The sequence below is a fragment of the Vulpes lagopus genome, chromosome 21 (genome assembly GCF_018345385.1).
Source record: "Vulpes lagopus strain Blue_001 chromosome 21, ASM1834538v1, whole genome shotgun sequence".
NCBI lineage: Eukaryota > Metazoa > Chordata > Mammalia > Carnivora > Canidae > Vulpes > Vulpes lagopus.
The window spans coordinates 15,034,665-15,061,400 of NC_054844.1; the positions used below are offsets into that span (position 1 = coordinate 15,034,665).

The 26,736-nt window shown below is 38.0% G+C and overlaps 1 protein-coding gene across 2 annotated transcripts in view; it reads left to right on the forward strand.

The window, feature by feature from the left end:
* The window catches only part of DERA (deoxyribose-phosphate aldolase), a 117,368-nt gene that overhangs the window by 49,974 nt on the left and 40,658 nt on the right, over positions 1-26,736 (forward strand). Inside the window, exons 2-6 of one of the 2 annotated variants that reach the window (XM_041736100.1) lie at positions 1,769-1,866; positions 3,433-3,580; positions 5,063-5,158; positions 7,472-7,606; positions 22,108-22,236. In XM_041736100.1, coding sequence (XP_041592034.1) covers positions 1,769-1,866; positions 3,433-3,580; positions 5,063-5,158; positions 7,472-7,606; positions 22,108-22,236 — 606 coding nt within the window. The remainder of the gene's footprint in view (positions 1-1,768; positions 1,867-3,432; positions 3,581-5,062; positions 5,159-7,471; positions 7,607-22,107; positions 22,237-26,736) is intronic. The other variant, XM_041736101.1, reaches the window with a different exon arrangement.

The following is a 26,736-nucleotide window of genomic DNA, read 5'->3' on the forward strand; positions in this document are numbered from 1 at the left end:
TATTATTTGTGTTGTTACATAGTGCAATATGCAGTTAGTAGTTTTCTCCACCACATTACAGAGAATTGTGTATGGTAGTCCCCTCTTATTTGTGGGGAATGTGCTCTAAGACCAACCCCAGGGGATGCCTGAAAGTGTAGACAACATTGAACATATATACTATGTTTTTTCCTATTCATACACATCTATGATAAATTTTAGTTTTTCAGTTAGGCACTGTAAGAGATTAACAACAGTAATTAATAATAAAATACAACAGTTACAACAATATGGCATAGTAAAAGTTATGTGAATGTGGTCTCTGGAATACTCTTTTGTATTGTAGTCACCCTTTTTGTGATGATGTGAGATGATAAAATGCCTACCTCATGAGAGGAAATGAGGTGAATGATATAGGCATTGTGATGTAACATCAGGCTACTATTCGCCTTCTGATTTACCTCAGAAGGAGGATTATCTGTTCTTGGGCTGCAGTTGACCATAGGTAACTGAAATTGCAGAAAGCAAAATTGTGGATAATTGGGGCTATTTCCTTTTCCATAGTAGTTTTTTAAGTCTCTTCTAAGAAGAAGTTGCTAGAGGGATATAATTTTTTTTTTAATTTTTTATTTATTTATGATAGTCACAGAGAGAGAGAGAGAGGCAGAGACACAGGCAGAGGGAGAAGCAGGCTCCATGCACCGGGAGCCTGATGTGGGATTCGATCCCGGGTCTCCAGGATCGCGCCCTGGGCCAAAGGCAGGCGCCAAACCGCTGCGCCACCCAGGGATCCCGCTAGAGGGATATAAAAAGGAAGTTAGTTGTAGAAGGTAGAAGAGGTTATTAGAAGGATATAAAAGTTACATATATATAGGTTAGTTATAGAAGATAAATGGGTATGTGTTCAGTTTACTGCGAGGTCACCTATGTAATAGGGTGTTGGTGGATAAAACTGAAATATAATTGAAATACACATTGTGTTTTTCATGTGTTAGACACTCAAAGATAAGATCATGACTCCATACAGTAAGGACAGGACACCATCTTACCATGACTCTTTGATGAACTGAATACAAGTTATATAGTACAGCAGCATCCAAATGTTAGCTCTATCTGGGGAGCGGGCAGTGTTTTCATGAAAGCCGACATGTAGGCTGGTTTTAAAACAAATTATGGTTAATTAAGACAGAGAGTAGGATCGAGGTAGGGAAGAGCATTTTGAAACAGAAGCAGTAGAGATATCTCCCAGAATTTTGAACACCTTGTTTTTTTTCTTTCTCTTTTTCTAACTTCTGTTCTGTCGATGTTGTAATTTCTAACACATTTGGAAAAAGTCTCCTTTGAGGAAAGAATGGGCTATATCATATCAGCATCTAGGAGATATTAATCTTGTCAGTAAGGGGGTAGTGATCAAGGATTCCTTTAAGCCCCAACATTAATTCACTTAGGTATTTATTAATCATTTGTTCTCCTGCACTGGGCTCTTACAAATAAGTCTTTGCTGTCAGAAGTGAGGCACGTGGCATGGGTAACACCACATTTTCCTCCCTCGTTAGACGTGTCTGTGTAATCAATCAATACAGGTCCTTCCAGTTCCAAATGTACTTGATTTTACATGAAGCATGCCTTTTCATGACTGGGTTTCTTTCAACAAGGTTATTTATTTGTAATTGTGCAAAAAGAAGCATAAGCTTTAAAAGAGTTTTCATGTAAAATGATATATCCCTTCAAGGGCCATGGAAAAATAGGTGAATATATTTAATAAGAAGTGTTCTTCTTTCCCCTTTAGACCTTAGTTGGATCTCCAAAATACAAGTGAATCAACCAGCAGTTCTGAGGCGTGCAGAACAAATCCAGGCTCGGAGAACCGTGAAAAAGGAGTGGCAAGTAAGGTTTCTTCTTGAGTATTCTATTCCTGTAGTTTACAATGCCTGGTCTCTTCCCTCAAGGCCGCAATATTGAATTTTGCTCAAGATGCATCTAAACTTAAAAGATTGCAGCTGTCCATGACTTATTTTAATAATTCATATATGATGATGACGGGTTGAAGAAAGATAACACATTTATCCAAACAAGTTAAAAATCTTATCACTCTTGAGTGGCAAAGCCGCAAATGAATTTGAGGCATCTTTATTCATGAGTGAATTAAATGGCATATTTCCTCAACACATTTATTCAGTTCCTTAGACATACCTTCTTTGGTTGTCTTCTATTTTAATTTTTAAACCATAACATCTAAACCTGGTGTGTTTGCTATTGAGGTCCTTAGGCATAAGAGTTGACCTCCTTTGACCATTGTGTTTACCTTACTATTAATTTTCATAAATCATTTTCCAAAACTCAAAAAGGATGTTTCACAGGGTACTTGTGGTCAGCATATCCTTCAGTGTATACTGACCAAAGATGTGCTGTGCATCACAAGACTAAAAGGTGTTCAGAGTTCATTTCACAAATGAGGCAAAATATTGTGATAGAATATTTTAGGGTGACATTTTACATTTTGCTCATCCTTGGAAATATTCCTATTGAAAGGTAAAAGGAAATTCATTAGAATGAATTATGAACTATGAATATTGTTTTAAAAACAGAATTGGATTAAGGTGGAAAAAAAAAACCGGCAAAGAAATTAGAGACTCTTTTCTAAATGTCTCATCCCAGATCCCAAGGCTAGAGGTAAAATATCAGATAGAGATCCTCTTATTCCCAAGTTCTACTATACCATGGTAGCTATCAGGGGCTCCTAGTTGACGAGATAGAGAAGTCTCATGTGGGGAGGCTTGATCTATTAGGGATTTCACTTTGGGATAGCTATGGAAAGAAAAATAATTTTTTTAAAGATTTTATTTATTGATGGAGTGAGTGAGCACGTATGCTTGGGGGGTGAGGCAAAGGGAAGAGAAAGAAAATCTTAATTCCAGAGCTGAGCCCGGAACCTGACTCAGTGCTCAGTCTCAACAACCCTGAGCTCACAAACTGAGCCAAAACCAAGAGTCAGATGCTTAACCAACTGCACCACCCAGGCGCCCTGGAAAAATAATTTTTTTAAAAATTAAAAAAAAATTTTTTTTTTATTTATTTATGATAGTCACAGACAGAGAGAGAGAGGCAGAGACACAGGCAGAGGGAGAAGCAGGCTCCATGCACCGGGAGCCCGACGTGGGATTCGATCCCGGGTCTCCAGGATCGTGCCCTGGGCCAAAGGCAGGAGCTAAACCGCTGCGCCACACAGGGATCCCCTGGAAAAATAATTTTTTAAGGCTACTCTTTTATTTTGTTCTATGCGGTGTTCATCTTATTGGTCACTCTTGAGCAATGCTTATAGCACATATGAAAATGACATGCCTTAGATGTCAGATTTTAGTACCCATGTTTGTCTAATGATTTTCTACTAATTCACTGAATTGGAAATGATTTTTTTTTTTAAACTTGTTTTTTTTTTTTTTCTTAAACCAGGCTGCTTGGCTCCTGAAAGCTGTTACCTTTATAGATCTTACTACACTTTCAGGGGATGACACATCTTCCAATGTTCAGAGGCTCTGTTATAAAGCCAAGTATCCAATCCGGGAAGATCTCTTAAAAGCTTTAAATATGCACGATAAAGGTAATGTTGTTGTGTTTAATCTGTCTGTGTTTGCCTCTTTACAGAACTAATTACTAAATCTAAGAGGACTTAAGACAAGATTCAGCTGCTAAAATGATAACAGCAATAAAAATCCATGGTTGAATTGTGTACATAGACAAATAATTAAGATTCTTCTCTGAAAAACAGCAGGGAGAGAATCTGAGTCTCATTTTTAGGTCAGTTCTTTCCATCATGGATTAAAGTTGCTGGTAGAGAGTTTCTTTATTTTTCTTTCCAGTTCTTCAGTGTGGAAAAATTTCTATCTAGTGACTCTAAAATACTGATTTTCATTCCCTAGCCACATGTGCAAAAGCCAGTCTCATTACTTAATAATCACATCTCATACATAAAGTATTTTCTGTGAGTAAATGAAATACTTTGGAGAATAAAATGCAAATGGGGAATATTGCATGCTCGTATATTAGGTTAGATCTTTTGAAAAAAGTTATATTCACTCTCTTAGTATACATGAAAGAAAAGACTTTATGAAGTTGCCTTAAGTTTAGAATCTTAACATTTTAGGAATGGAGAAGACCTTTGAGAGTTGATCCCCTATTTCTAAATGAGGAAACTGAGGTCTGAAAGACTAAATGGTGTTTCCAAGACCGTGTGCCATGGTTCTCACTGGGCTGATTTTAGGAGCCACATCTTTCTCTGGAGGGATGCTTCATGATTCCCAAATGCCTGTCCATAATGAATATGCAACTAGAGATGTTACATTGGCCCAATGCAGGTATTTTATCCCAAGTAATTTGAAAATAATGTATAGACCTGAACAACTCCACAGCTTTTGAAAAATATCTATTATGTTTCTTTTGAGTTGATAATAAAAATACCACCTACTTATAGGCCTATACAACATTGTTAAAAGTAACAACTTTGTGGGAGAGGCTGAAAAAAAGTAGCAACTTTGTAGGAGTCTGTGTTCTTGCTTTGTTTTATAGTGGCTGTTCCATTTTTTTTTTTTTTAAATATAAGAGCTTATCCCTCCAAATGAGGACTCCAAATTCAGATTGTGTTATTTCTTAAAAGAGAGGAAATAGGATCAGTTAAATGTCATTTTGCTATACTACCCCGTAAGGTTCATGTCCACTTTTTTTAGCCACTGTTTGTTAACTCTACAAATCTGGGTTTTGTTACCTACTTGAAATCAAATATTTTCATTGAGTTGAGGCCATTAAGTTTACCGTTTAGGAATTTTTAGAAACTGGTCTTATATTGACCACAAAAAACAGTGCATCACAATTATTCCATGACTTGTCCAAGGGGAAAATGACCCATATTTTCAAGAACTAGGAGGGACTTCAGAGAGCCAAAACTTTTTCATTTGGGGCAGCATCATAGAATTATTCTTCCTCTCATTTTGATTTCTGCCAGTGTTACGGTGTAAATAATAATTAAAAGTGTGTTATGCAAATTGAACTTCCTATAAAGCAGGCCATTATGATTCTTTCTTCACAGGCATTACTACCGCTGCTGTTTGTGTTTATCCTGCACGGGTGTCTGATGCTGTAAAAGCACTGAAGACCGCAGGCTGTACAATCCCGGTGGCTTCGGGTAAGATGGTTTTGACTTTTGCTGTTGTCTTTCTACCTGTTTCTAGCTCTTCTGCTCAGACCCCTGTGGTTTTATATATAATTTTATATTATGATGTTAATTAGTTGTGTGTGTGTGTGTGTGTATTTAAGATTTATTTATTTATTCATGAAAGACACAGAGAGAAAGGCTGAGACCTAGGCAAAGGGAGAAGGAGGCTCCCTATAGGGACCCTGACATGGGACTTGATCCCATTACCTGAGCCAAAGGCTCAACCACTACACCACCCAGGTGCCCCAAGTTTTATATATTTAATTATTTCTTTTTTACTCATTCTTTCAATATCTAATTGCCTCCTGAGTATCAAACCATACTCGTTTTCAAGAATACAGAACTGTATCCCTGTCCTTAAGGAAACTTGGTTGTTTAGGAGGAATGATCGAGTTTAAAACATCATAAGGCAGGATATGTTGTATAATATATACGTAAAATGTGATAGTAAAGATATGCAGAAGGTACAGTTGTAACTCTGAGCAGGGAGTGATTTATTTTGCACAGGCTGGTAATGCTCAGAGAGTGAGGGGATTCTTCATAGAGGAGATAACTGCTTGGGGTCTCAAAGGAGAAGGAGGAGTTGACGGTGTCGGTGAGATAGGGAATGGCATTTTAGAAGAACTAGCATGTGTGAAGACACAGAAGCATGCTCAGGGAGCTGTAAGTAGTTTGTAATTGTTGGATCTAAATTGGGTTGAAGGGGGAGCTCTGGGAGTTGAAGAGGAAGAGGTAGATTAGGGCCAGTTCACATAGGGAAACCAAGTCTGGCAGTAGCATTTGGAGTCTATTCTGCTGATGGGAGGGATACTGCAAGATTTTAAGCAGAGGCATATCATGATCAGCTGCGTGATGCAATGAGTCAGGGGGATGGTAGTGGATACAGTAGAGAGAGGTGACAGGGAGTTAAGGAGACTTACCATAGTCCATGTGAGAAGTGAGGAGAGCCACCCCAAAGCCTGGGAGGTAAAGAAGAGAATTATTACTTAAGATAGACCCAGTAGGACTTGGCATGAAAGTAAGAAGAGTCTTTAAAGTTTCTGTGTAGGTGAGTGTGTGTGTGTGTGTGCGTGTGTGTGTGTTATGGATAGATACAAAATTAGATTGTACTTTTAGAGGAATATCCTGGTGCTTTAAAATAAGGAGTCTAAACATGATTATTTTATTAGGGATACATCAGAAGAAACACATAGTATTGATATACAAGCTACTTGTGAAGATTCTGAAAGTGTTTGGCAGCTACCTTAAATTTTTTCATCAGCCTCAGTCAATTTAACTTTTCTTTTATACAACAGGGAAACATGCTTCCCTCTAAGATAGCAGACCCAAGGAATTTAATAACATCAAGGAAATACAAAAGGTTATCCTTAATAATGGAAATGGAATTAATGATGCACATGTAAAAAATGTAATGGTTTTTCTGAAGTGTAGCTGTGTTTCCATTTTTAAAGAAATTTGTGCTTGGTTTTGCTCTTCCCAACTCACCCCTGCCCCAGTTTTGTAGACTTTATTAGATGCTTTTCCATGGTACAGTCTCTTCCCTTTATTCTCATCTATATGGCTATTCATTTTAAGATAGGCAGTGGAGGGGGATCCCTGGGTGGCGCAGCGGTTTGGCGCCTGCCTTTGGCCCAGGGCGCGATCCTGGAGACCCGGGATCGAATCCCACGTCGGGCTCCCGGTGCATGGAGCCTGCTTCTCCCTCTGCCTGTGTCTGCCTGTGTCTCTGCCTCTCTTTCTCTCTCTCTGACTATCATAAATAAATAAAAATTAAAAAAAAAAAAAGATAGGCAGTGGGAAGAACCTATGTTACCATTTGGTTACAACAGCTGTAAATGTTAGTGAGTAAATCAAGAATACAGTGATAACCAATTTGATTAAGAGTAGGATCCATAATTAACCAGTGTCCATCAAGACAAGTCTATAACTACTGTTTTATGACTCTCATTGTGATGATACATATTTTCTTAATTTCTGTTTATTTAAAGCCTGCTTATGAGCATCTCTACAGAAACTTAATTTCAGGTTTTTCAGACAACAAAATACTAATATTTATCCTAACTCCAATATCATGAGATGACATTCTGTTTCTATGCACTTCACTTTGTAAGATAAGCGTGTAGAAGCTCTTTAGTGTCATCTGTTCCTTGATCAAAATGCTGTTTTGTTTTTGTTTTGTATGAAACTCCTAGTTGAGATACACCAACTGAAATTTGTCTCCCTCTCTCCCTCCCTTCCTATCCTCCTTCCCTCTTTCCTTTCTTTTCTCTCTCTCTCTACTAGTGGCCACTGGCTTTCCAGCTGGACAGACTCATTTAAAAACACGATTGGAAGAGATCAGATTGGCTGTGGAAGATGGAGCCACAGAAATTGACGTGGTCATTAACAGGACCTTGGTGCTGACAGGCCAGTGGGAAGGTATGTGCAAGTCCTTCCCCAAAAGGGAGACATAGTTCTTACTGCGTGAATCAAATGATGAGGATTGGATAAAAGGCAACATGTTTTGGAAGTCATTGTGCTAGGTTACAAGTCACCAGATCAGAGGGTGAATTTCAGAGAAAACATGGCTAGTATTGCTTTTCCTTGTTCCCCTCATAAATCCTAGGTAGTTGCCCACCTGCATTAACTTTTTAGATCCCTTTGAGTGCTTAGGTGAGTGGTTATTTCTATGCAGTAGATTATTAATTTTTATTCTATTCTCTAGTGTTTTATTACTCAATACATAAATCACTCTAGGCAAGTCATTTATGCAAAGTTTATTTTAATAGGTGGAAGAAACTTCCCTTTTTTAATGTTAATCTTGGTGAATTTTGAGGATGTGGGCTTAGTAATAAGTCTGCTAAGTCTGTTTTCACTCCTGCTGTTCTTACACATAATTCCTATGGATACTACTTTATATTTACCTTTGAGATTCATGATTTACTATCATACCGATTATGATAAAACATCACCCATTTCAGTAACAAGCTGTTGTTTTTATAATTAGATATTAAAAACATAGATTTGACCTTTGCCTTAAATATATTTTGTATATTAGAGATTGTTTGTTGATAGCTAAGTACAATTCTCTGCTTCAAAAAAATCATAAAAATAGTTCAACTAAAATTTTTAATTAAATCATAAGATAAAACCAGAATAATATGTTGTCTCTTTGGATAGGTGGATATGAAATACATGGCATATTTTATAGTCATTATTGAGGTTTTACCTGCTTGCTGTTAAAAACAAAAATTCTAACCAGTAATAAAGGAAATAGATGTTCCACATAATCTTATCCCCTAGAAATAACTTCATAACAGCACAATTTTTCAGACTTTTTTCTCTTCATATATACACATGCAACTGACATCCTTTTTAAAAGTTTAAATAAAAAGTAGAATTATACTTAATGTATTTTTTCTTAATCTACTTATTGAACTTGCCAATGTCTCATTGTTATCTTTCTGTGTTGCTTATCCACCGGTCCATCTAGCTTATCTTCTATAAATCCTAATTCCATTGTTTATCCATTAAGAATTGCTTTTGGTTACAGAGTAGCAAAGATTTAGTCAGTAGTTTCAACACTTGAGGATTTTTTTTCTTATACAAAATCTGGAGGTAGGTATTTCAGGGGTACTGTGGCAGTCCCAAAAAGTTCTTAATGACCTATGCTATTTTGATCTTCCACTTCCAAAGTGGGTGGGGTGGCTTCTACTCTCGGACTTAAGGGCACTCCATCATCTAAGATGGCTTCTGAAGCTCCAGCCTTTCCACTCATCTCCAGGAAAGATAACAGGAAAGAAGGGCTGTCTTATCCTAAAAGTCTCCCACAGCATTTTTGTATATACCTCCTTGGCTCAAACTGAATTACATGGCCATCTTGGCTGCAAGTGAGGCCAGAGAATGTAGTCTTTTAGCTTAGAATGTTAACTGTGTTCTCGTACATTCTTAACAAGTTAAATGATGTACATTTCTGTGCCCAGATGGAAAGGACTGAGGGAAGTTCTGGCATGGAAGGACAGATTGCAAGAAGGAGCTAAATGGGGACTGACATTAAAAAAGCTTAATAGCAGAGGGTCTTATGAAACAACAATAACACAAGTATTTAAATAAAAAGAGACATGTAGTCAAAAGGCACAGCACTATTAATTGTGGAGCAGGTCACCTCAGAGATTTCAGCAGCTCCATGAGCATCACTGTGCTCTGGGATAATACAATCACTGATACCACAGTTCTGAATGATCTAGAAAAAAAAAAAATATGTCAGCCATTCCTATTGTCCTATACTCCCAACTATACTCATCAACATCTTTAATCCTTACCCAGTTTAAATTCTTGACAGTTAACAAGTATCTTTTTGTGCTTTTGATTTTTGTTCCTTTTTTTATGGTTCATATGAGATTTGGTCAATTTGCATTCACTCATAAAAGACTTATTTTAAATAGATGTCCCTTTTCCCTATATATTGATTCTTATTTCCTTCTAGTCATAGATTTCAGTTAAGATTTCAGGCCAGAGTAAGAGGGAAAAAAAATGAATGTGTGTAATATTTAAAACAAATTTGGAAATAAACTATATGATTTAGTTAGATTAAAAAAAAACCCAATGTGTCTTTTATTAAATGTAGACGTAGAAGCATATGTTCTATTATAACTTGTGCTCTTGTCTCTAGAATACTAATTGGGAAATAAAATATAATAGGAGATGAGTTTTGATGTAATTGACTGTCCCTTAATGAACTAGGAATGGTTGTTTTTAGGAACTGATAATTTCCTAATAACAGGCATTCATGCAAAATATAATAATACATCTTTGTCCTAGACCATACTTTTCTATTAACTTTTTTATGGTGTTAATAACCTCTTGACCCAAAACAAATTGAAAAGGAACATTTAATACTAGAAATTTAATTCTAAATAGAAACCTGCAATGACTGAAGCCTTTTTTCACTGCAGTATTTTGTCTTAATTTGCCTCAGTTTGATTACATATTTTTCAGTGTCACGCTTTCATTAGCTGTTTACTATAAAATATGAGCCTAAAATTGATTTCTTGTAATGTACCAGTGGAAATGTCTGTCCGGCTGTTACACATTCAAATCCAGGTCCGTCTCCTCTGTGCACTGAGGTGTGTTGGACACTGGTTAGAGCACAAAAGAAAGAATCCCATTTTTAAACCTGGCCATTTAGAGTGTATCCTGATCAGTTCTCACGGTTATAGGGTCTATAGTTTCGGGTGTGAACTCAAAGAGGCAACTGGAGCGGGGGGGGGGGGGGCTCATTTTCTTCTTCTTGAATTCTCCCTGGTGACAACTTAAAATCTCTGCTCTCCCCAAGCTTTTAATTCTTCTGGCCACCTTGAGGCTCCTTCTCTCTTGGCGGAAGACCTACCTGCTACCTTCCAGAGAATACAAATAACATTTTTTTTAAAGATTCCGTTTATTTATTGGAAAGAGAGAGAGCACAAGCAAGAGAAGAGGCAGAGGGAGAGAGAGAAGCAGACGCCCCACTGAGTAGGGAACCCGATGTGGGGCTCGATCCCAGGACCCAGGGATCATAACCTGAGCTGAAAGCAGAGGCTTAACTGAGTGAGCACCCCAGGCACCCCAGGACAGTAGCTGTAACTGGATAGGGTACAGAATATACTGCTGGTTCTCAGAATTCCCTGACAGACATTTTCAAACTACTTTCTCCAGCCCCTCTCCTCCCAGAATCTAGCATGCCCTTCTGTGAGTGTATGTAAGATCATAGCTGGGTGTTGGAGGTGAGGGCAATAGGCTCCTGTAGTTTGAAGATTGCCCCAGGTGATTTTGATTCTACCCTCCCTCCCATCCTATAGTCACAGAGAATCAATCACTAACTTGGAGCGTCTATTTTTCTTTTAAAAAAACATACTCCTTGTTCTTGGTTCCATAGTTTAGATGCAGGGTAATTGAAACATTATTGAACTTATATGTTGGTTAATTAGTACAAATAGTGTTTCCTCTGAGTTTCCATTTATTTAGCCTGGATCTACAGTTAGCTGTAACAGAAAGGTCTAAGGATAAAGAGTTAATCTGGAAAGTGTTGCCAGAGAGACTTCTACCTCCTAAGCTCTTGGGAAAAGGATGGCTCTCCTCTACCTCGGAAAGTTGTGCTGGACTAGAGGAGAGGTGGGGGCACCCAGCCAGACAGATAGCATGTGAGCCGGTCATGACTGGAGGTGGCCAGACCCAGAGTTTACCCAGAACAAATATACTGTGGAGTAAGAAGGAAGGATAACTCTGGGAGATTAGCAATGGTTGAAAGCAGATCTTTGCTTCAGACCGAGACCTTGGTTGGAATCCTGGCACTACCATTACCAGCTGTTTCGTCTTAGGCAAGTTACTTCTCTGTGTCTTCTGTTCCTTCTCTGCAAAATAAGAATAATGGCATCTACTTCACAGGGTTATAATGGGGATTAAATTAGATAATGTATGTAACTTTATCATCCCGTTGCTTGGCCCAGATGAATCCCTCCTTGCCAGCTGTGGTTTCTTCTCTTTCTCTCTCCTCCTTCCGATACTGATAGTATGTTGTTAAGGGAAGTACCCATAATAGTACATGTATTGAGGAAATGAAGTAGAACTCTAAAAGACTTGGATTTTAGTCTTTGTGATTTTGCTAATTTATACCTAGTCCTTGGGCAAACACTTCACTTCTCTCTGCCTCCATTTAAATAAGCTACCAATGAGGGGATAAAATTTAATGATTTCTACAGTCCTTTAGAGTTATAATGGCCTGTGATTTTATATTTGGCATTTTCATTGTCTGGGAGTATTATTCCCTTGATAAGGACCTATAATACAGTATTTTTTCATGATGATATTAAAGTCGACATCTAAGTTGCATTTCTTAAACAGTTCTTTGAAGAAAGCATTCACCAGAAGGGGTTCATCATCTCATAAATCTTATTGAACAGGTTTTGAAAATTAAATGCATTCCATGCTCTGTAAATAGAGAGGTGTTAATTTTTTACTTTTTTATGACCTTTGCTGCATATATTTACCTTAATATATTACCAGTGACATGGAAATGTTATCAGATTCTGCCTTGTTCAGGAATCTTCCAGTTCTTTGAATTTAGGACCTAGAGCTGACTTTACTGGCTTTTGGAAATCCATTCAATATTGGAGCATCATCAGAAACGACCCCAAAGGTGGATTCTTTTGTGACATTTTTCAGCATAGTGTGTTGTGTTCAGTGTTGCACTTGGAAATATTGTTTGTATCCTGTATCCGAAGCCCTATTTTATCCTCTTTGGTTCTTCAGCCCTGACTTGCTCTCCTAAACTTGGTTTGCGGAGTACATGCCTCACGCTATCAAGAGCTTTAGGGCAAGAGAATGAAATATTTGGGCCAACACCACAGTGCCGATCATTGTGTCTTATGAAGTGGATCCTGAAAAATCTTGCATCCAGGCCACAAGTTTGTTTTTCTTATTTGCTTATTTTAACACAAGAAGGATGGTAGAAAGAGCAACTCTTAAAAGAAATTGGAATTTTTCCTTGTTTTATAGAGCTGTTAATCATAATATCTTATGAGAAAAGCAATCTCTAAATCTATAGACACTGTTTGGAGAGGAATCACATAATCTATAATCTGTGGTTTCTCGGTTTTGGGGGTTGTTTATAACAGAAAAATTCTGGAGATACTTACGATAGCTGTAGACTTTTATGGCTTTTGTATTTAGGCTATGATTCTTTAAAACTTCAAATACTATTGACCAAAATGTGTGTGTTTTATCTCTCGTAGGTTACTTTTGCTACCTGGTGTTTTAGCTCATCTCTGTTTTAGTCTTACAAGATTAATTAGTTGCGTTGGTGGATGAAAACTGTTCTTGAACATTTTGTGACTTTTTTAGTTTCAAAGGTTGCTGCACAATTTATATTAAGTGTTTTACTGTACATATAATTATCTTAAGAGTTATTTTCAGGCCATTCTTGTGCAGTGTTGAACATCTTCCTGGTACTCAAAAATAATTGCTTAGATATATTCGTTAACAATTATTTTTTAAGTGTATTTGAATAGCATGAAATATAAAAGGGAATCTGCTTTATGACTTTTAGATAGGAAACATAGTCTTTAAACACTTGGATTTTTACTTAAGTCATAATTTGTATTCATGAAAGCTTTACTAGTAATATAGTTTTCTTTGTCTTATAGCAGAGCTTTTCCAGAAAACTTAACTGATTGCCAGGAGTCTCAAGATTAAGAATATACTTTCCTTATAGGTGGAAACTGGAGAGAAATAAGATAATTTTGAATGGAGAAAAGCAAAATGCTATAGATGCAAATTCCTGCTGACACAGGGAGGCAGAAGGTAGAGCCAGTTGTCAACTGTTTGGGATGCTGTTTAAAACAGATGCAGTGTGACCCCCTCTGCTCCTTGGATCTACATTCTCATCACACAGGCCTTTCCCAGTGTGGCTAGGTTCTCTGATTCCTGTCAGTGAACACACTCCGTCAACACAGCCTCACTTGTTTTTCAGCTGGGAAGGATGAGCAGAAGGTCAGGTTACGACCTCCATTCCTCCTTCTCAGTGTGGCACTAGTAGGAGGGATGTGAGGGGACAGATAGGAGACAACTCCTCTGCTGGTTGTGCTACTATATTGATTATGCATCAACAGGGTAATATATCCTGGGTTTCTAGTACACCCACTTTTGCTATTCCTGAAAACCTCATTAAAAGTCAAAACATTTATTATCAGGTTTTTAATGTGACATCACTATGCCAGCAACTTCTCTGGGGTATGTGTTTTGTTGTATTTTGCATTATTCTGACTAATTTGCAGTCATGGTGTTTGAATTCCATTTTCATTTGTCAGTCATCTTTTATAATAGCCTTCCTGATTATTATTTTTCTGTTACACGCAAGATTTTTTTTCTTTTTTTAAATGGGGAATTTTGAGTTTCTGTAATGTTTGAATTTTTAGCAATGAACATGGATTACATGGAAGTATGTGAGCAGAAAAATTAATAAAGGCTCTAAGGAATAAGTCATGATATATGCAAAGATGTAACCATAGGACGTTTACTGAAGTATTGTTCGTAATAGCAAAAAAAACGAAACTTTAAGTATCCAATAATAGAAAAATGATTGAATAAATTATTTATAACCATGCAATGGGAGATTATGCAGCCATTAAAAATTGTGCTTACAAACTTATATTTATTAATATGGAAAGATGCATGTGATATTTCGAGGGGAAAACAGCAAGTTACCAAATAATATGTACCATATATAATCACTTTTTTGTTTAAAAAACAGAACGGGGGATCCCTGGGTGGCGCAGCGGTTTGGCGCTTGCCTTTGGCCCAGGGTGCGATCCTAGAGACCCGGGATCGAATCCCACGTCGGGCTCCCGGTGCATGGAGCCTGCTTCTCCCTCTGCCTGTGTCTCTGCCTCTCTCTCTATCTCTCTGTGACTATCATAAATAAATAAAAATTAAAAAAAATAATAAAAAAAAATAAAAAATAAAAAACAGAACGGTTGATAATCTCGAAAGCCTTTCTACAAGAAAAATATCTAGATGCTAAATAAATTACAATAATGTATGTGAAACATGTCTTTTTAACATTTATTTTTGAATAATTTTCAACTTACAGAAATGTTGCAAAAATCATCCATACAACTATTTACTCTTCACTGAGATTCCACAATGATTAAATTCTGCTCTATTGGGCAGCCCAGGTGGCTCAGCGGTTTAGCGCCACCTTTGGTCCAGGGCGTGATCCTGGAGACCCTGGATCGAGTCCCATGTCAGGCTCCCTGCATGGAGCCTGCTTCTTTCTCTGCCTGTGTCTCTGCCTCTCTCTCTGTGTGTCTCTCATTCATGAATAAATAAAGTCTTAAAAAAAAAATTCTGCTCTATTTACCTTTTGCCTTCTCATTGTCTCTTTGTACGTATGTACATGTGTGCATATATATAAAATTGTGTATATGTAATTGTTTTAATTATTTGTGATTAAGTTGCAGACCTGTCAACCCATTACTCATAAATATTTCAGTGTGTATTTTCTAAAAACAAGAACACTTGGACCAAGCCACAGTGCACCATCAAAATCAGGAAATTAACATTGATATCATACTACCATTAAATCCATAGACTGCTTAAATTTTGCAGATTGTCTCAATAATGTTCTTTATTGGTTTCTGTTGTTATATGCCTCTTTAGACTTCTTCAATCTGGAACAGTCTTCAGTCTTTCCTTGAGTTAAAAGAATAGGTGCCTGTCATTTTGTAAAATACGCTTCTTTTGGGTTTGTTTGATGTTTTCTCATGATTAGATTCAAGTTATATGTTTTGGGGAGAAATACCACAGATGTTTTGCTCATTTCTTCTCAGTGCATTATTTCAGGAATCATAAGATATTGGTTTGTCCCATTATGTTAATTTTTAAATGGCTAAGATGCTTTCTGGCAAGTTTCTCCATTGTAAAATTAATAAATATTTTGTGTTTTAATAATTAATACAGAATATGAATGGAAATATTTTTAGACTTTATTAATATCCTATCCCTCATCTAACGTTTATTCAGTAGTTTTAGCATTCATTCATAATTCTTCAGTTATTACTCTGTTGTCAAGTGGCAATTTTCTAATTCCATCATTTCTTCTATACTTACTAGCGTCACCTTCTCCTCTCCCATTTTCTTCCTTTCTGTTTGTAAGAACTCATGGAATTCTATTTTATTTAACTAGTTATAATCCATTACTGTCATTATTTATCTTAATACTCAGATTTTCTCAGATTTGGCTAATGGGAGCTGCTTCAGATGGCTCTTCTGTCCTTTTGACATGTTCGTATTATTCTTTGAGAACTTCCTTGAATTCTTATCAAAAATATTTCAGGCTTATCTTTAATTGTCTCTACCCAAGCCCGGGAATCAGCCATTTTTCCAAGAGCTCTGCTTCTTTTCATTGAAGACTGGTATTTAGAAACCAAGATCTGGGTGCTAGATGGGCTCATTGCTGCAAGGCTATTGTTTCTAAGCCCTTTCAGTGGACAGATCTAGGAAACACATGAATGTTCACATATACACGATGAACACGTATAAACACACATGCATTTATATCTGTCTATCTCTCATCCATATTAGAAACCGTAAGTTCACATCGATGACTTCCTCATAAGCCAACATCATGTGGTTATTCTTCCCCTTTCCCTTTCTATATTTATGCCCCTCTTTCTTGTCATGAGAAATCTTGTTCCCATCGTCCTCAGTATATTTCTTTATTTGATCAGTTGTCTTGTATGTAACAGTCTCTTGACCACACAGGCTATCTCCCTGGCTCAGTACTGCACAGTCAGGCTGGTTGAGTTCACCACGTCCTCCAGAACTCCCAGCCCTCACTGATGAGGATAACCACCGCTGACCCTGATCTGGCAGCATGTGAGCCCAGAATTTCCCAAGACCCCAGTGACATGCCAGTTCCAAGCTTACTTCCACCTTCATGGCAGTGTGCAAATGAAAGTACCTCTGTTCTCCTACCTCTCTCTGGCTGAGAGCTCCCACAAAGTATAGAGTTCCAAAATGTCTTTCTAAACCAATAACAAGAAACTGTTTGGTCTTAATTTTAACAATATAACATTTTAGAGCAAGTCAAAGTGTATCTTCATTTTTATAACTGCTTATTATTAAAGATGGAGCCAAGAGAAAAACAGTTAATCGATTACCTTCATAATTTTTTTTAATTTTTTTTAAATTTTTATTTATTTATGATAGTCATGGAGAGAGAGGAAGGCAGAGACACAGGCAGAGGGAGAAGCAGGCTCCATGCACCGGGAGCCCGACGTGGGATTCGATCCCGGGTCTCCAGGATCGCGCCCTGGGCCAAAGGCAGGCGTCAAACCGCTGCGCCACCCAGGGATCCCAGATTACCTTCATAATTATTTAAATAATTACATTTACATTTATTCCCGGGATTTGAGATGTCTTTGAGCCCCAAAAGTAAAGACCTTCTGTCAGATCTTGAGTAGAAAAATGATGCTTGGAGAGGTTCAGTAACTTTCCCAAAGGACAGCAGCCAATTAGTGGGTAAGCAAGTGCAGAAAAGTCCTGATTCAGACAAGTGAACTTCACTATAACATAGTGTGCTGTTCTGATTCCAACCAGAAGGCTGATAGAGCAATTTATAGTTTTTTTTTAACATATTGAATCATAAAATTATTTTATGCTTCTGAATTATTCTGGAACTTTCCAATTTCTTCAACTTTGTTTTCCCTCCAAGAATGAAAATCAGGTCCTAGGATTATAATGCTCATCTGTAATGTTTGTAATTTGATCTAAATGGGAGTTGACATCCCTTTTAGATCCTAGGTTTTCATTACTCTATTACATGACTTCTTCAGTTTATTTCCTTGAGAATGTATTTTAACGACAGCATGTGTGTACCTGCCCACGTGTATGTGTTTGGTGCAATAGAGGCAAAAAATTGTGAGGAGATTTTTGGCAAGTCATTCATCTCTCTGCATTTCACTTTTCGCATATAAAATGTGGAGGTAACTGTCAGCTACCCCACAGGGATGTTTAACTGATACATAGAAAACACTGAGCATTCTTGAAGGAAGATGCTTTACAACTTAGGGAGTTCTCATTGTTTTCAGTAGCTGCTCCTCATGAAGAGTTTTTTGGGAAGAGGGTCTATTGAACATATTAATTACACTGTAATTTCCTCCACATGTATATTCCAGTAACAATCATATAAACCCACATCCCGCTGCTGTCCTTTCCTGCTGATGAGGAAGAAAATCCACCCATTAGTTTTTCCATTATTTCCTTCATCTATAGTGAAAGGAAATCATGATTTGAGATTGACTGGGTTACATTTCAGCCATCAAGTCACTTGGATTTACATATGTCATCAATCACTGTAATGCCAAGGTGGTTAAAACTACCTGGACACTACTGGTGCTTTTCTGTGGCTTCCATGGTTTGTGTTGGAGTGAAGTGGTCTATTTTTCTAACAGGTTAAATTTGTAAATTCTAATTTTGTTTTTATAAGTATTAAGACAGTGCTTGCTCCATTTAATTTTTCAAAGTTACTTTTGCATTCCTGGAACTATATAAGGAAAAGTTCGGAAATCTAGTATTGACTGAGTAAATGCCTATTAACTGCTTTGTTCTATTCTGGCCATATGTATTACTTTATCCAATCTTCACAAAAATATATGAGCAAACTTAGGCTCCCCTAACTGATCAGGGTTGGAAAATGGAATGATTCCTGTAAATTTACATAACTAGCAAGTAGCAAAACTCTTATCCCAGGAGTCTGGGAACATGGCTCCAAGTTAAAAAAAGTTTGTGATGTAGTAAACATTATTCCCCCAGCCTGCTTTCTAGGCCCCAAAGAGGTTGTGTTTATGTTTTCTAAGAAACATAGGTCACAGTCTCCCCTGCTTTGTTAAGTCCCTCTAGGTCAGAACCTAATAAGCACTCAGCAGTAACAATAACAGCACCACCAGCAACAGGAAAATAATCTGACATTCTTTGAGCATTAAGCGATGTACCAGATACTATCCTTAGCACTTTACACATATTAGCCTACTTAATGCTTGAAAGAACTCTGTGAGGTGTGCATACCTCTATAATCCCCATTTTATTGAAGAGGAAACTGAGACAAAGTTTAAGAGTTAATTGCCCAAATCAAGCAGCAGATTAGTTTTGGAACTAGCATATGAACCCAGGTAGTGGGGTACCCATGCTATTGTCCCACACTATACCAGACTTCTTAGCAAATGCTTGTTATACTAAAATTATGAATTGAAAATTAATGAAACCAATTCAGATTAAGTTAAGCTGAAAAGGCCTCTATTGGGAGGACATAGAGTAGCTTACTGAGTCAGTAAGAAGCCAGGAGAACCAGGCTTGAGAAATAAGCAGGACCATGAAAGACTGGGGAGCAGAGAATATAGCCGGATGTGACATGGGAAGGGTGGTTATCAGGCTACTTCTGGTGCTGCCACCAAGGCCAGCATAGGTACTATGCTGTTGGCCAGTGGCCACTGAGTCATGGGACTCTTGGATCTGCTGCCATTGGTGATGCTGCCATAGTCATACTAATGAACATCCTGACTGCTTTGTCATCTTTGCTTAGTAAGATCCAGAAGCCCAAACATTTGCCTGATAGAGCCCAGTCACATTATACAAAGGACAGGTTCAGTATGCTTTTTATTGAATTGTTCTGGTATATTCTTGCAAAATAGTAACAGAAAAAAATGACGAACAACTTCCCAGTGTTGAACTCTAAAAATTAAGATACTTGCTCAGCAAAATTGACCCTGTTGTGTGGTGAAATCGTTTAGTAAAATGATTTGATGAATTGGCAGTTAGAGAATGAGAAGACACTGGTTATGTATTTGTTTAAGTCCAGTTACACTCTGGATCATGGATTACAGAGCATCACTTCCAGGTGGCTGATAATTGAGTCATAAAATACATCTTTTTTTTCTGATTAATTCTAACTGGAGGTGAAGAAATTGACTGGATATCAAAAGGTAATACTCATTAGAAAAAGGCTGATAGTTTTGTTCATAAGTATGATTGGGATCACTGTTTTAAGAATTTTGTTGTACAGATCAAACTTCACCTTAAGAAATGTTGTAATAAAACATTTTCAAGCCTTATCTGATGACTCACTGATTGTAAGCACTAATCCGTATAACAAGATTTTGGTGCAGTACAAGGAGTTGGGTCAGGCCATGAATCAGATTTGGCTTTTATCACACAACCTTAATTGAAACTCATTTTACTAGAATTCTGAGCTTAAGAATGATGGTTAAACTTTTTGAGTGTTTACAATGAGCCAGACATTGTATAGAGCACTTTGTATCTTCCCTTTTAATCCTCATTATAACCCTATAAAATAAGTATTATTATTGACACTTCAAGGATGGGACTGAGACTGAGAGAGAATAACTTGCCCAAGGTCATGCAGCAAGGGATGGATGGGTTTTAAATCCACATTTGTCTGACTCTCAAGCCTGCTTTTGATGGCTATGCTGTACTGTGGAAGAAAAATCATTAATTAAGTCACAAGTTAACTCTGGGTTAGTATTCTTGAATTTTCAGATCAAGAGATTTCCTTGTCACTAGTTCTTAGAGAACAACTTTCTGTTTTTAGATTGAGTAACTAGACAAGTGTTATTCCATCCAAGATTCGTTCCCTGAGCTAAAAGAATATAAATTGTTATTGCCACATAGTCTTTCCTGCCTATACCACTCTCACACATGTCATATCGGATGTGTAGGTGAGATGACTTCTCACGATTTGAGTAGGATGGCCCAGGGTCAGGTAGGCAGTGTGGCATCTTAGATCATCTCTAATGCTCCAAGCCACTGATTATTAGGGATTTGTGAAAATATTCAGTCCTTTCTTGAAAAACCTTCTGTAGATGCCATCTCTTGACAGTAACAAACACTAAAATTTACCAAGCATCCTGTAATAGAATATTTGCTTTTATTTGGGTTCAGTTTTCCCTTTGAGCTTCAAGTTGAGTTCAGGTTTTCTGGGATTGAGATGCCAGGTCTTCTTTATCTTGATAGAATTTTCATGGTTTTGACTGAGTTTGCTGACTTGTGACTAATTTTTAGTCTTTTACATGGACTTCAGTAAATGCATGAATTGATAAGGAGGTCTCGTGTCTGCATTCAAAACTGCTTACCCTAACCCTATCCCATATTATAAATGTTTCTTTCCTGCTCAGTTTAGACCATGTGCTTATGTATTCTGAATAGGTGTATATCCTAAAATATACACCTATACAGAGGAACAATAAAGTCCTGATACTATGCAACAGTGTGTGGTAATAACCCAAGTTCAGCGAACAAGTGCAGCGAACCTGATGCAGAGTAAAAGCCAGATCTACTGGTGTCATGACAGAAGGCTCTGTTAAGTAATTTTTCAAAAATTTCATACTCATTGGGGCAGCCCCAGTGGCGCAGCAGTTTAGCGCCGCCTACAGCCCAGGGCGTGATCCTGGAGACCCTGGATCAAGTCCCACATCAGGCTCTCTGTATGATGCCTGCTTCTCCCTCTGCCTATGTCTCTGCCTCTCTCTCTTTCTCTGTCTCTATGAATAAATAAATAAAATCTTTAAAAAAAATTTTTCATACTCATTAAGCTGATTTTGTTTACTAAAATTCTGTCGATTTTGTTTGAATATGAACTGTTCCCCCCCCCTTGATTCTTTTTTTGTTGTTGAGTATAGGTTTTTGTGGGGTTTTGGGGGTGTATGTGTATTTTTAATCAAGCTGTTTTCAGGGTGCTTAGTGGAGCCCTCAAAAGCCAGATTTGGTACCACGTTCAGGGGTGAATAGATTCAAGACTGCACCTATGAGTCTCTCTACAATTGGCTTTGTGCACATAAATCCAGCATACCTGGCTAGGCCAGTGCTTTTTAGTCAGATATTTAAACAGATAATGGGGAAGGCTGTTACATCTTTATTGTCATTAACAGAGCTCTCAGGAAAGGCCTGCTTTATATTCTAACAAGGGAACTTATTATGTGTGAATGGAAGTATTAATAAGGACCTGAGGATTTTTTTTATTTAGTTTGCAAAGTGGCACACCCCCATATATGGTAGATAAATGTGTTTTTTCTCGTAAGTAACCAACATATGGGAGAGGTAGAAATTATTTGTGATTTGCATGTCATTATAATGATATTTTAAAAGCTGTGTGGCTCTGGACCTTGGGCAGGGGCTTAGAAAGTTCCCTGGTAACAAACTAAGCATTTCTTGTAACAGGATGTGAACGGCAACAGAATGCTCTAGGCGATATTAAATTGGGGTGATTTTTAGAAAGTGACAAATGTTTTATGTTTCCTAAATCCGAGATGGGTTCTACCAGCTGCACATGGCTGCCAAGTTATGTTATCACTTGCCTGCTTTGTAACTGCTTCAATTATTTCCTCCCCCAGCCCTGTATGATGAGATTCGTCAGTTTCGCAAGGCCTGTGGGGAGGCTCATCTCAAAACCATCTTAGCAACAGGAGAACTTGCATCTCTTACTAATGTCTATAAAGCCAGTATGATAGCAATGATGGCAGGTAAGTGTTCTAATTCAAATGATTATATAAATTGAATTGATGTTTTTAGGAGAAACAAGCAAGCTAAAATATTTGGCTATTAGCTAAAAAAGGCTAACCACTTGGACATTTTTGTAGGAGGACTCATATTCTGTGAATACATGTACAGTGTGAAGTGGTCACAAACTTGGCTTTCTCCCACGTTTTTTGTGGCATTTCATTGCTGCACTATCCTTGTAAGGCAGTAGATGGCTCTCTTGTTAGTGAATTGCCTTCTTGTTATTCTTTGATTATTCATTCATCAACATATGTTAGACAGGAATTTCTTTAACTCTGACTTATTCCTCTCTGTGAATTTAAGTGTTTGATTTTTCTCAGAGATGTGTAACTATACCGTCTAAGGCAGCCAGTACTTTTGTTTGTGTTAATTTTTCTTTTAAAATGGAGTGCAATATCATTGCTTTTTATACTTTCAAATGCAGGTTGACTTCTTCATCTCCTTGAACAGCAGGCCTGTCCGTTCATACATCTAAGCTTGAAACCTGGGAGTCAAGCTTGGTTCCTTCTTTTCCTCATCTTCACGTGAACTAGTGAATGAGTATTGAGAAGTCTACCTCTTCACTGTATCTAACACATCTTCTCTCCATCCTGCGTGCTGCCTTGTCCGGCCATACCCAACATGGATCACATCAGTCTCCTCACTACTTGCCCCATCTCTGCTTTTGTTCCCATCCAATCTGTTTCCCACACTGTTGCCAGAATAGTCTCTTAAAAATGCTAATTTGATTTTGGTAGTGCTTGCTTAAAATCCTTTGGTGGCTTACGCTGTCCCTGGACCCAATTGGAGACAAAGGAAAATGCTTGTGCACCTGTACACTTGAGCTAGTATTTGCCAGCAGGGCACCTCTGAATCCAGTGTGCTTTATGTAATCTTACCACTGAATGACTCTTTTAATACATAAGAAAAATGTGAAGGTGGAGAGCACATGAGGAGAGAGGTGATGGAAGGAGCAGCCTTCTCTTCAGCGAGATGTGAGGGAAATAAAATTCACTTGCATAAATAAGAAACAACACACACATAAGGCCTTCACCAGAAGCTGCACTCTCTACCTCCCCTGCCCTCCACTCTCACATCACTTTCAGAGAGCCAGGGTCACCACAAGGGGCACCTGGCCTGCCCAGTCAAAGAAAAAAAAATCCTTTAGTGGATTCCCTTCATTGTCAAGGTAAAATGTAAATTCCTTCAGCCTGACTTTAAAGGTCCTTCTTAAGACCCTGCCTATGCCTTTGCAATCTCATTGTCCCTTCACACCATATGCTCCAGCTATATGAAATTCCTTATAGTTCTCCACAGATGGCACCATCCGACCCTTTCAAGTCATCATACATGCTGTGTGGCCCTTGCCTGGAATGCCTTTTGCCCAAGTAATTCCTTCATAACTTTGGATTCAGCACAGGCGTCCCCTTTTTCAAGAGTATTTCCCCAATACTGCTTCCTCCCTCACCACTTCATTCAGTATCTCATCTGCATGCCCCCAGGGCATTTTGTTGAACCCTCTGTCAGATGACATAACACACTATAGCGTGAATGAGTATTACATTTCTAGATGCCCTACCAGTGGCTCTGTATCTGGGTGAAGATACATGACTTCTCAGGTCTTCACTATGAACCTTTGTTTTAGTCACCCTCTAGATTTTTATACTCATATACTTTTTGAGTACTGTCAGATTGTCATTGTTCCCTGGAACTCTACAGAAAATCAACCTGCTGGGCATTCATGAAGCTATTGTTCTACTCATTGCCACTGTCGGTTACGTTGGCATTTCAAAGGTCTGCAATAATAGAAGACTCGCTGCAGCTCTTATGAGCCTGGGTAAAGCCCCTTGGAGTCCTAGGTAGGCAGGTAAAAAACTCCCTTTTCATGCTCTTTGCCAGGTCAAGGGATTGTTAGCCCAGAATGCTGTGATCCAGGTCATGAGGAAAGTATATTCATTCTGGGAGGTCAGCCAACCTCCAGCCTATCCTACTCACTGTACCTACTGCTCATGATAGGAACATGGTTTAAGTCGTCATGCCAGGAAGCCCCTGTTCTACCCTCCACAAGAAAAAAACCAAAACCAAACCAAACATGCTGTCCCCTGTCTCTTCCTGTCTGCATGTATCTCTGTCCAAGTGGTTGCTTATCTCTTTCATTTCTTCATTTAATCAGTGTCTGTTGAGCACTTCCTATGGGTAAGAAAACTTATATTTGTGTGTGCGTTACCAGATACTTTTTTTTTAAAATTTTTATTTATTTATGATAGTCACAGAGAGAGAGAGAGAGGCAGAGACCCAGGCAGAGGGAGAAGCAGGCTCCATGCACCGGGAGCCTGACGTGGGATTCGATCCCGGGTCTCCAGGATCACGACCTGGGCCAAAGGCAGGCGCCAAACCGCTGCGCCACCCAGGGATCCCGCGTTACCAGATACTTTAAAATGATATTCCTTAATCTTCACATCAACTCAGTCGTTGATGAAGAAACTTAAAAGTGACTTGTCTAGGGGATCCCTGGGTGGCGCAGCGGTTTGGCGCCTGTCTTTGGCCCAGGGCGCGATCCTGGAGACCCGGGATCGAATCCCACATCAGGCTCCCGGCGCATGGAGCCTGCTTCTCCCTCTGCCTGTGTCTCTGCCTCTCTCTCTTTCTCTCTGTATGACTATCATAAATAAAAAAAAAAAAAAAAAAAAAAAAAAAAAGTGACTTGTCTAAGGTCACAAAGCTAATAGATCACATATAGTCATTATTTGAACATAGGTCTTCTGGCTCCAGGGTTATTACTTTTGCTGTAACACAGCTGTCTCCTCAGGTACTGTGCTTGACCTAATAATGAGTTAAGACACATAACCATCTTTGCAAGATATAATAAGTGAAAGCATTCAGCATACTTCCTGGCCCATAGTTTATGGTTCATATTCTCTTAAGAAGGTATATAATAGAAATGAGATATGTTTTGAAGAATTTTTAAAAATTCTGGACTGAATTTACATTTATATATATTACAGTTCTGCCTTGGCATTTTTTATTGATATATTTTTTCCTTAAAAATCAACTTCATGGGATCCCTGGGTGGCGCAGCGGGTTTAGCGCCTGCCTTTGGCCCAGGGCGCGATCCTGGAGACCCGGGATCGAATCCCACATCGGGCTCCCGGTGCATGGAGCCTGCTTCTCCCTCTGCCTGTGTCTCTGCCTCTCTCTCTCTCTCTCACTGTGTGCCTATCATAAATAAATAAAAATTAAAAAAAAAAAATCAACTTCATTGAGGTAAATTTGTATACATTGGAGAGTTAAGTGTACAGTATGATGACTTTCTACAATATATATTTTCCATCATCCCAGAAATATTTTTGGTGCCTCTGCTTTCAGTTCCACACTTTTTACCTTCTGCCCCAGCTGCCATTAGTGCTCTGATTTTATCTGCGTAGATTGGCTTTGCCAGTTTTAGAACATCATAGAGTTATACAGTATGTACTCTTCTGTGCCTGTTCTCCCTCCACCGGAAGATAATAGCAGTGAGATCTATCCATGTTGTTCTGTGTGTAGGAGTCTGCTTAGGTATTCCATTGTACAAATATACCGAGTTGCCAAATTTATTGCTGTAAAATTTATGATATTCTAGTGTCTATAGGGTCTGTAGTTATACCTCCTTTTTTACTTTTGATGTTGTCATTTTTGTTTTCTTTCCTGTTGTTTGTTTCTGTCTTTCTTCTTGGTAGAAAAGAATATTGCTAGAGTTCTGCCAATTTTATTAATCTTTCCAGAGAACTAATTTTTGCTTTGTTGTTTTTTCATCCTCATTGAGTTAAAAATACTGCTAATTTCCCTTGTAATGTCTCTTGATATTTAGGATATTATTAGAGTGTTATTTATAATAAACATTTATATTGGAGCACCTAAATACATAAAGCAAATATTAACAGAGATAGATCAACAGAATGTTTAATTCCCAAGTATTCTGTGCTTCTCTGGATATCTTATTGTTATTGACTTGTAATTTAAAATTCTGTTATGCTCAGGGAAGAGTAAGAATTTTTTGTCTTTTGAAATTAAAGAGCTTTGTAGCTCATTTTATGGTATATTTTAAGTATGCATCCAGTGCACTTGAAAAGAATATCATGTATTTGCAGATACTGGTATCAGTGTTCTATAAATATCAAGTAGGTCAAGTTGGTGATCACATTTTTCAGATCTGGTTTTGTTTTATTTTGTTTTGGTCTACCTGTTCTGTATATTACCAAGAGACAAGGGTGTTAAAGTCTCCAAATATGATTGTAGATTTGTCCACTTATTGCTTTAGTTTTGTCAGTTTTTTTGAAATGTATTTTGGAGTTTTGTTATTAAGTGTATACACTTTTAGGATTGTTATGTTTGTTTACCTGTTGAATTAATGCTTTTATTATGACATGTCCCTTTTTATTTCCTGTATTAGTCCTGTCTGAATGTCTGCTTTGTCTGGTATTAATCTAACCCGACCAGCTTTCTTG